Source organism: Seriola lalandi, unplaced genomic scaffold, assembly GCF_002814215.2.
Source record: "Seriola lalandi dorsalis isolate HSWRI2012SDOR001 ecotype SW California unplaced genomic scaffold, Sedor1 jcf7180002054317, whole genome shotgun sequence".
Classification (NCBI taxonomy): domain Eukaryota; kingdom Metazoa; phylum Chordata; class Actinopteri; order Carangiformes; family Carangidae; genus Seriola; species Seriola lalandi.
Window position 1 is genome coordinate 25,529 of NW_019524870.1, and position 11,028 is coordinate 36,556.

General features: G+C 44.0%; 1 protein-coding gene across 1 annotated transcript in view; it reads left to right on the plus strand.

Moving 5' to 3' along the window:
• etv4 (ETS variant transcription factor 4) overlaps positions 1-11,028 on the plus strand; it is a 31,317-nt gene that overhangs the window by 12,515 nt on the left and 7,774 nt on the right. The window contains exons 5-7 of the mRNA XM_087174110.1: positions 7,641-7,770; positions 8,526-8,708; positions 9,178-9,641. Coding sequence (XP_087030236.1) covers positions 7,641-7,770; positions 8,526-8,708; positions 9,178-9,641 — 777 coding nt within the window. The remainder of the gene's footprint in view (positions 1-7,640; positions 7,771-8,525; positions 8,709-9,177; positions 9,642-11,028) is intronic.

Here is an 11,028-nt window from a genome sequence, read left to right on the forward strand (position 1 = left end):
GGGGTGGGGGTGGGGGGTGGGCTGGGTGGAGTGGGGGGTTTGCGAGAAGAGCAGGAAGACCTGTGGATGTGGCTTGTGTGCTGATAATTTCAAGCAAGGTGTCCCGGGCCTTTCTGTGTGTTATCTCCTTCTGATAAGGCAGATTTCGCCCGCTCGAAAAACACGTACAGGCATGCGTTCCTACATAGGCGAGCTAATGCAGCACTGCACATACACACCCCACCCACCCACCCATCCGGCACATACAGGATACCCTGGTGGGCAGTGGGAGCTCATTATATAATTTCAGTAACAGCATGGGGGTGGATCGATCGCTACATTAAACATTAAGAGGGGACAGCTATATTGGGGGCTGAGGGATGGAGAGTAAAGAGTCAATACTGTGTCAGATTAATTACATCCATCCCTCGCCTTCGACGGGATGTCCCTCTCATGCACATGTCCCGGGACAGGGATGTATTCTATCAGGTCCACTAAACAGCAATGGGACAGTGAGATTTATGACTGGTCAATGGCCATTTATAAAAAGCCAACGCGGCACAATTGAAAGTGAAGTGGACAATAGGGAAAACGTGAGCTGTCAGAACATTTACCAATTAAAACTGAGATTCCTTCATACCACCAAGACCCTGGAAACACGAAGTTTACGATTATATTTGGGTGTTTTTCCCCCCTACAATTGCCTGTACTGTAAACTCTCATTTGTACTTTCATTTTACTTTTTTTTTCTTTTACTTTCTATTTTCCTTACCCCATCGCCAGGTATTTGGACAGTCACACATTTCTTGATCTTTAGATTTAATATGAGTAAGTTTACACCAATATTGACAGACGTGTGGGAGATACAGCTCTTTTAACACATAGTGCCTAAAGTTTAGGGGTTACTATTAACCAGAGTAAATAAGGATACTAGATTCAGTCAATGACTGATATCCCTTGTCAATGCTGATTAATACTGGGTTCACTGAGAAGATTCAAGGGAGTCATTCTAAGTATAAAGCTGAGCACTTGTACTTGTTAAAACAAGAACATTCCCACAACTTTAGACAAACACTGTGATCTATTTCCAGTCATAGGAAGGGAAGTGAAACTTTGGTGTTTGCAAAATTCACTGTTCTACTGCCTTTCCCGTGATGGGTGTCATTCAGATCTACATCCTGTTGGCCAACACAATATGATGCACCAAAAAACGTTTTAACGGCCAAGAAGAAAAAAAAAAAAAAGAAAATCCATTTGTGAGAAGGGGCCACAGTGCCATGCCGGCCAATCATGTGTCTCGCTGATACCATTGTACTTTCCATCAATCTCGTTAGGCTTGTTTGGCAGGTATCTGACAACCATTCTTTAAATATTCAAGGAGCCTGAACCATTATCAGATGAGAGAGGACGACCTGTAAATCAGATAGAGCAGACACTAATGGATCCAACACTCCTGGGCTCCCTGAGCAGACAGATACTGAAGCCACTCTCGGGCCTGTTGGCTCTCAGAGATGAGGATGAGTTTGTCAGTGCTGGCCGAGCTGCTTTTCTCTCCCTCTGCGTGTGTCTCTCTCTCTCTATCTCTCTCTCTCTCTCTCTCTCTCTCTCTCTCTCTCTCTCTCTCTCTGTCTTCCTGATTGTGCAGTGACCTGAGAAGCAAAACACACATGTACAGCACATGTTTCCATGCACCAGTGGAATGACTGGATAGACTGTGCAGTCGAAACGGTCTGGATCATATTGTATTGCCTCGCTTCCCTTCCCTCTCTCCTTCTCTCACTCTTCCTCTTCATTTTTCCACTGCCCTGAAACCTACAAAGCTAAATAGCTGTAAACGCATATTTGTCGAAACAGTGACGACTGTTTTGACATTTGATTTACCACATAAACAATGGTATCAGTATCTTTTCTCTTTTTTTTTTTTTTCAAACTTGTGGACACACATTTGTGATTCATGCCTCCTTAATCTTAATTTGTGCACAACAGTGAATCTCAAAAACCGTCAAGAAATTTAGGAAGTGATATCAGGTCATTGTGGTTATTCTGGTAAATCCACTCACAGCAATGTTTTAGTGTTGAGGATCTTACAAATAATGATTCATTGCATCATATTAGAATCATTAGGTTACCACATTTATATTTATCCTCTATCCACTTGATGCTTTTCGTTTTATATGGCGGTGAAGCCACATCAGCAGTCAGGTGACTGTGTAGTTTTATACAGTGCAAATGAAAGAGTGTAATGTTTTTTCTGGATGGACATACGAGCATATACTTTGGATGTTTCCCAGTGAACAAGTTATAGTTAATGAAAAACACCAATTTTGATGAACCAACATGTTGAGAATTCACTTTCAGCACTGTCAACATAAATAAGGAATAAATAACAAGAGAATTTAAGAAACACCAGCTAGCTGCTAAAAGATCAGCAGAGTAGCGACGTTAGCCGAACTGTTCAGTGCCACATCAGCCTCTGGCTCTGGTGGAATTCATGTTATTTGGTTTTAATTAATGCTAAATGTATTACTTTGTAGATAAATTTATATTGATTTCATTACAGCATACAACAATCAATATTTTGGGAGTAAAATAATCATATAATAATAAATAAAGACCTTTTTCTGCTTTATCTCAAATTCACAGTGTAGTTAGTATCATGCTCTTGTGAACCTCAGAAAAACTGATGCTCTGCTGTCAGCTTTTTATTTTCATCCAAATGTTTCATACCCTTAAAAACAGAGCTAGAAACTTAGAAATAGCACCTAAACTTGGTCTGAGAAGGGAAAACATACCACTGCGTTCAAAACGTTAAAATTACCGTTAAAGTATAGGTTACGTCTGACTTATAGTGTATGTGTTGACAGTCAAATACTTTTAAATTATACCGTTGCTTTTGCCTATTATGCCTCCCTCTCACCACAATGGAGCCATGTATTCAGCTAAGCAACTAATGTCATTTGCAGCCTGTGTGAATCAATAGCTTCCCTTTTAACCGTTAAAACCATTGTGGCATAATTGGTATCCTTGTTTTTTATTGATCCATCACCACACGAGAGATCAATCGGCAAAGAGCGGGAGAACCAGGTGTAGCCTATCGCACGTTTCTAGCTCACTTTTAGTGCGTCTGCACAGCACAAGGAGGCCACGTGCCCCTCGCACTGCACATGTACAATACATATCATGTGAGATAAGAAGCAGATCTCCAGATACCCCTGAGATGGTCCCTCTAGGAGTACGACTCGAATCTTATTTGTATGATTGGACCCATTAAGTGCGTATTTATGTTAAGCTCACATGTTCCTTGGTTTAGCAAGATCCAGTCACCCTGTTTGACACTGGGTCTGATGTCCAATGAGTTATTGTGAGCGAGGCTGTCGTGTGCTACAGACTTCCAGAGGCTTAAGACTTGGCCAAGTTGCACATAAACGTCCAAGGTAAGACTCTCCAGATCCACTCCTGTCTTCAGATTGGATTTCCCTACACCAGGGCCTTTAATGGTAGGAAATACTCTGTGTAAAATAGGACGGGGGGGAGTTCAGAGCGAGGTCTCGTCAAACTTCTGAAAACGGCTCATTCATGGGTGATATTAAATGTTTAGATGAAAGTTTAATCTCCTGATTTTGTCTCTCCCAGGCATCTAAAAATTTTCGATTTTCAAAGTACATTAATCAAACTTGTAATTCTCTATTCTTAGCATATCAGCAACATCCTTATTTGTGCACAAACCAAACCTAGCGCTGTTTTTGTTTGTAGGAATCCAATAGTGTTTCCCAACGTTCACACGTTCCTCCACATGGCTCAGCTGAGGGGCCCACTGTGTAGAGAAGAGTGTGTGTGTTGGAAGGGGGGGGGGTGTGCCATCCCTGCTCCTGTGATTTGTTTGCGGTGGGTGTCTGCTGAATAGGACCCCCACCCCCTCTATGTAATGATCCCTCTACTTCCTAAAGCACTCAACCATGACCATCACCTTTCACCCTGCATCCTCCGCTTCTTAGAGCCAACATTTACATATGTAAAAGTCCATCTCCACCCTGCCTTTAGCTGGGGGTCATCTCCATACGTAGCGCTCAGAATAGGGTGTGAATGGGAGACGGTGAAGAAGGCCCCAGAATAAGGAAGGAGGAGATAAGATGAGTTTGGAGTGAGGAAGAACCCTTTGACCTTATCAGTTGAGGAGGTGCTGGGGATCTGCGGCGGTCCGCCCAATGCTGAAGAAGAACGTGCACACATTCACCCACAGGGACACGAGCATGCCGAGGCATAAATACTCGCATATACTTTACTCTACACACTTCTGCATCAGCTCAAAATCGTCCGACTTAAGAGGCAACAGCTACTGTGTACTGTATCTGTCTTTTCACTTCTAAACACCTCTCAGGTTTCTTCACACTCTGTGCTTAAGTTCATGAGCAAACCCCCCCCCCCCCCCCCGTAAAGAGAAGCTATGAAACACGAGGATCTCTGAAAGGGTGATGTAACATTTAACAAAGCAGTTAGAGCAGGTCATATTGCCCCAAATAAAAGCAGGAAGAGAAGGGACCCTGAAGAACATAACTCTCTCTGGATCCGTTTACAAGACTTGCCACTACTTTATAAACTTTAGCAGAAAATTTGACATCATTTGGACAGGGAGATTAACTGTAATCTGCCAGAGAGTTTGTTATAGTTGGTGGAGACCAGAGTTTGTTTTAATTTAAGGACTATTCTTGGATCTGGCTGTAACATTAATTCCAAAATCATGCTTTTACGCACATTAGCAGCACGGCTTTAGAAATTACGTTGTTGGTCCGTCGCTTCGGTCCTGACTGAAATATCTCAACAACAATTGAGAGGACTGTCATTAAATTTGGTACAGATATTTATGGTCACCAGAGGATGAATCCTAAACCAACAGGTCAAAGTTTTATCTTTTACTGATAATAATATTTATCCTTTAGCACTACCATGTTGACATTTCTAGTTTTGAGTGAAATGTCTTGATAACTGTCGCATGGACTGCCATTGAATTTGGTACAGTGACTCATGTCCCTCTCAGGAGGAATTGGGTGATGCCCTGACTCTTTTTCCAGCGCTGTTAACACATTTTAAATGTGTCTTATACTTTGGTTTATGAGCAAATACCTGCAAAAGTAATGACATTCCCGTCAACCTCATCTGCACTTAGTGTTTAGTGCTGAAATTGGTGTTTTCTTTGTTCGAGCATTTGTCACCCAGAACATCAACCAACTCTGTCTAATTGGAAACGCACGCAACAGCAATCACAATCACAGGCAAAAACACAAACACAAAAAGCCAGTCTGATGCTCAATTACCAGATTAATTAATATTCCGGAAAGGTCACACACAAACAGAGCAAACACACACAAGCGTACACAAACACACACACACACACAAACCCCTCCGTATACAGCTGACGCCGTTCCCAGGCCGGGCCCTTTTGAAGTAGAACATCCTCATAAACCAAGAGCCTCATCAAGGGCGATATTCCTGCCTTTCACATTAGTGGCTCTACTTGGCCACATTGTGACTGGACTTGTGTACACTCTCTGAGGATTGTTTGCAGTTCATGACCATGGCAGAGAAAGGGGGGAATGTCAATAGACAAACTCACTAGTATTATTAGTGCGGCAGTCATGTGCCACCCTGTGTGTATTGGCAGACGAGCTGTCGGAGACTTAGAGGAGGCTGGAATCCCATCCCGTCTGTCTGGGAAATCTGGGTAAATGCTCTCTAATCCTGTTGATCCTCTGCTAAAGCCAACACTTCCTCACCTGCCTGCCTGCCATGGGAGAATGAGTACAAACCAAAAATAGGACAAGGAGCGCCGGTTTGATTGTTAGACTCATGTTTATCATCTCATACATGCTCCAAATTCTCCCTCAGAGCAAACGGGTTCAGAGCGATATAAACACCTGGTTAGCGTCAGGAAGGAATTTCAACTTTTCAAAGCAGAAATAACTTTAAGAATCTTTAAGTGTTGAAGCTTTTTTTAGCGCACAAGTTTACGTAGGTGTTCATGAATCACATCCCACCAGAGCTGTTTGATCAGGGATCTAACTGTCTTCACTACTTACTCACTGTTTCTGAATACTCATTTAAAAAAAACAAAAAAAACAAAAAAAACGTATTTGTAATACAGGGAAAACAGGGAAACAGAATAAAAATGAAGCTCAGGCAGCAGTTAACAGTTATTAAACTGCCTTTTATTATTTATTGATTAAACAATTAATTGTTGAGTCTATAAATCGCCCGAAAATGGTGACTTCAAAGTGACGTCTCACATCTGTTTGTTGTATCGTGTCAGCACTAAATCAACCCCCTTTAAATATCTGCTTTCTACCCCAGGGGCAGTTTTAAAGACAACTTTATCAAAGTTGAGAGTTGAAGGAAAATCACAAACGCAAGTATAACAGCAGAACCTCAAGGCTGTTTGTGGTAATGTCACTATAATCTTTTTCGTTCACTCTATTTTTCCTCCTTCGTTTTTTCACTTTCTGTCTCTCGCCTTCAGCGGAGCAGTCGTCTCGGGCCTTATACAGTCAGCCAGACATTTTTTCTCCTTTTTTTTTTTTTTTTGTGAATGGACGACAGTATGTAATTACCTGGGCTGAGCTTTCAGTGTGGCCTGCTCCGTCAGCTCCACACCCACTGCAGACACACACACACAATGCACTTTTAAGCAGTTATACACACACACACACACACACACATTCACAAGCGCACAAGTAGATACAGACTCGCTGAGATTACTAACACACTCTCATGCACACATGCGCACACATAAATACAGGCCTCCCCAGCTGGAAGTGCACAGCTGCTGCTGTTTACCCTGTCGGGACCAGAAAAACATCCTGTACAGTTCTCCGGGTGAAAACCTCCCCTCATATAATAAACACAAGCCCTCGGCGCAGTTTGAAGCTCCACTTTGGGTGGTTTCTGTGGCCGTCAAGGCAAAGGTCCCCTCCGGCAGTCCAGCTTGACAGACAGTCAGGTCTGCTGGACATCGAGTGGATGCCTTTAGGGGAGCATCAAGTGGTAAAAATGTTGCTAAATATTTGGACTTTGTGGGAATACGTGGCATTATCAGATTATCACACGCTCTTTCGTGTTACCCTCTTTGCACAAAGGCAAAAGACAAAGCGTACAAGCGATGGCTAACATCTGGATACCAATAGGAAAGAATGCTGAGACGCACAATCGGTGTATATGCTGCTCTAACAGAGGTGTGACATTTGCTTTCATCAGTCCACAGACATCTCTCTGGCCCGTAGAGTTGTTTAGCTTTAAGCTTGACTTTGACTGAGGAAGTTTTGGCTGCTGTTGTGTCTGGAGGAGCGAGGAAAAGTGGGCGAGGACACTTCCAAATGAATGCTGGAATGCAGTCGTGTGTGAGCGTGTGTGTTTTTTGTGTGCTCGTTCCTATGTGTGTGTGTATTTATACGTGTCTGTCTGCTGCCCTGTGTTTTGCAGCTGACAGTCACTTAAGCATTTTGGCTGGCACGTAAAGGAGATTCCTGCGCAGACAGAAGTATTTGCTTTTGCCTTTGAGCCTAACAACAGTAGTATCGGGGCAGGGCTGAATGGGGAGAGGATGTACAAAGCCCACTGTGTGTGTGTGTGTGTGTGTGCCAACCCTCACCTCTGTTTTCTGTCTCTTATAGCGGTGGCATTTCACAGCCCTCCAGTCACTATCAAGAAGGAACCGCAGAGCCCAGGCTCTGACCCCAGCCAGTCCTGTAGCCACAAGCAGAGCTTCAGCTACCCCAATGGAGAGCAGTGCCTTTATGCCAGGTTCGTCCAGGTTCTCCTCATGAGAAGAATCACAGTCTCCAAACCTCACAGTGGTTTTATATTAAAGGCTCAGTTCACTAGCCATGCAGATAGTTCGGTTTCTGCAACAAACAAACAAACAAACAAAAAAAATCAGCAAATATATCAACAGACAATGTGGAAATTTGCATGTACAAAATCTACTGTAGCCTCTTTTTCCAGAAACTAGTTTCCTGGTTACTCTGGATAATCCACAGAGCATACGGCCAAAGGAACTATTTCTTCAGTAGAAAGTCATTCGTTTCTGCATTCTTCACACACACCCTTATGTTACTCAAAGCAAGCAAAGAGAAGGCTTGTCTCTTCCTCCTCTTAATTCTTGTATGTACCAGGCTTTTTTAATTTGGAAACTTGTCCAAATTAAATTAGGCCAATGATTTATGGTGGTGCTGATTTATTGTCTCCCTGCCTAAGTACTGACATCCATTGTTACCAAGGGCAAAATAAATGAAACAATAATTTCTTTATTTTACCCAACTCAACAACAGCTATGCTTGTAAATGACCCAGCACTGGTCAGCTGTCATGAATAAGTCAGTGCAGCTAAAACACCGATCACATGCTATTGACCACTGAACCCCCACCCACCGACTCCCATTAGCTCTGTTTGTTGTATTGACTGAAAAAGAAAACCTTGTAAAACCAGTTGCAGCCCTGTTGTGACACGTGCACGGGTGCGTGTCCTCACGAGTGCGTTCATTTTTGTTTCATTCACAGTGCCTATGAGCAGAAAAGGGCTGCAGGAGGGGCCAAGAGCTCCTGCCCAGGGACCCCCATGTCTCCCATGCAGCAGCATTACTCCCCGAAACCTGCCACAGCCGGACGGCCCGATGCTGGCTACATGAACCCTGCTGCCACCACCCAGCCGCTGCCCAGCAACAGTTACCCCATCAACACCAGGTGACACACCAGAAAAATCCAGGCGGCAGCTGCGATTGAAATTTTTACCACTTGCATGATATTTTACAAATTTCTTTTAAAGGAAACACATTATTCTCCAGAGCAGCAAATGAGTGGAAGGAGATGAGCTTTTGATGACATTTTAACTGTAGACATTGGGGTTTATATGGATATGTTACACATCCAATTATTCATTTTTGCATTAAACTATAAACTAGAATTAAATAATGAAAATTTGATTTTGTGACACAGAGTTACAAAGATACAAAGTTTCCAGTAGAGTCCCCCTGGATTACGGCTTTTATATCCAAGCAAAAGTCTTATTTTATTAATTAAAACTTGTATAATTGAAATTTGTTCCATCAAGTTACAGAAAAATCTCCAACAATGTGGAAAAGAATCTTGGGAACTATTTAAGTGTTTAATACAGTACAGTTCCTAAACTGAGCTGCTGTGTCTTATTTCTCAGTTCCAGGTATCAGGGCCCTTCAGGAGACCCCATGTGCCCCCAGTTCCCCCCACCAGGGCAGGCTTTTCAACGTATGCCATCTGCACCAGCAGGACACGGCGGCAGTGGAGCCGGTGGAGGGCCAGGGGGTGGAGGAGGAGGAGGAGGAGGAGGTGGCGGTGGTGGTGGTGGCGGCGGCGGCGGCGGCGGCGGTGGCGGTGCTGGTGCGGGTTATCATCGGCAGCACTCTGACCCCTGCATGCCCTACCTGCAGCAGAGCTTTAAGCAAGAATACCTGGACCCGTTGTACGAGCGGGCGGCTCACATGGCGGGGCCTGGGCACGGGAGCGGGCCGGGACACGGCCATAGCCATGGTCATGGATCTCACCCCCACCCACATCCACATCCGCACCCACACCCACACCGGTTCCCACCAGCCCACATGATGGTCAAGCAGGAGCCCACAGACTACACCTACGAACCTGGTGAGTGATACAGATGATACTTAAACATGATGCTGCAGGAGGAGTCACTTTTGGCTTCACATCCTGTGGGTGAAATATAATCACCGGGGAACTGTGGCTGATTATTCTTCTGATTAATCGATTAATCATTGAGTCTATGAATTATTAGAAAACAGAGAAAAGCAGCAAATCCTCAAATTTGAGGGCGAAGAACCAGCAGGCGTTTGTTAAATTAACTAAATGATTAATCAATGAACAAAAAGCAATGGAAAAACCTATTTATCGACTAACTGTTTCAGTCCTGCTGGGGGATATTCAATTAACTCTCAGACTGGAAATCTGGAACCAAAACAGTACAATAAATGGCAGTTGTTTTGGGTTGTAATTTAGAGTCATAGAGAAATATCAAGGATCAGTTCAAACTCATTTGTGTTATAAAATCAAATTTTAGCATTTAAGAGGGTGAAGCAAATATGGCATGTACCTGTGAAATGAAACTGGAGTCTTTTTTATGTGTTTCTCAAGGGATGTTTGAATTGCATTGACACAAAAAAGTCCCTTTTTAAAGAAAAGCCTCCCCAGTGTGGGCAGCTAACTCAAGAACAAAATGTCCAAATGGCAAAACAAACTTCTTCACTGTATGAAGACTTCTACTCGCCTCCCTCCCCGCCTCCAAAACTCCTCCTTTCAACTCTCTGACACTTTGCAAAGAAAAGAAAAAAAGTATTTTTTTTTTCTGCTGCAGCTACACTCCTCCCTCCCTCCTTTCCTGCACTGCTCTCTGTGAGAGGGAGAGAGAGAGAGAGAGAGAGAGAGAGAGGCAGAGGCAGAGGCAGAGGAAGAGGAATTTCATTGAGAAAATGGAGGGCACTGGAAAGACTAGAGTCCCCGGTGGAGTGCTCCAGGGTTTCAGGTTGCACCAGCGGCTTCCTTTTTCTGCAGGCAGATGAACTCATAATGGAAAAATGAGCGTGGCCGCAGTAACCCGAACCCTTCACTGGCTGGGCTTTTGGGAGAGGGTGAGGGGAGGGAGTGGTAGGAGTGGTGGGGTGATGGGTGCGGGGTGGGGTGGGGTGGGGTGGCCAGCTCAGGGGCTTTAACAACAAGCTCAACCACTGGAGAGCACAGAAACCAGCTCCTCCGCTTTGCTCTCCGAGGTTTAAAACAAGACGGAGCGAGAAATGTAACACTCCACATACGTTCTGTCCTCAGTCACCTGTGTTACAGCTGCTGTAGGACTGACAGTGTACAATGCTTTTGTTGAGGGGCCTCCGTGCACACTGGTGGATGGCTACAAAGCATGCCTTCCAGCACTGAAACCTGCATCCTCTATGCATAATAAAAAACCCCAGGAAAAAAGCAACCTAATTCTTTTCACTATGTTTTCATACTCACCTTTGATGGGAAG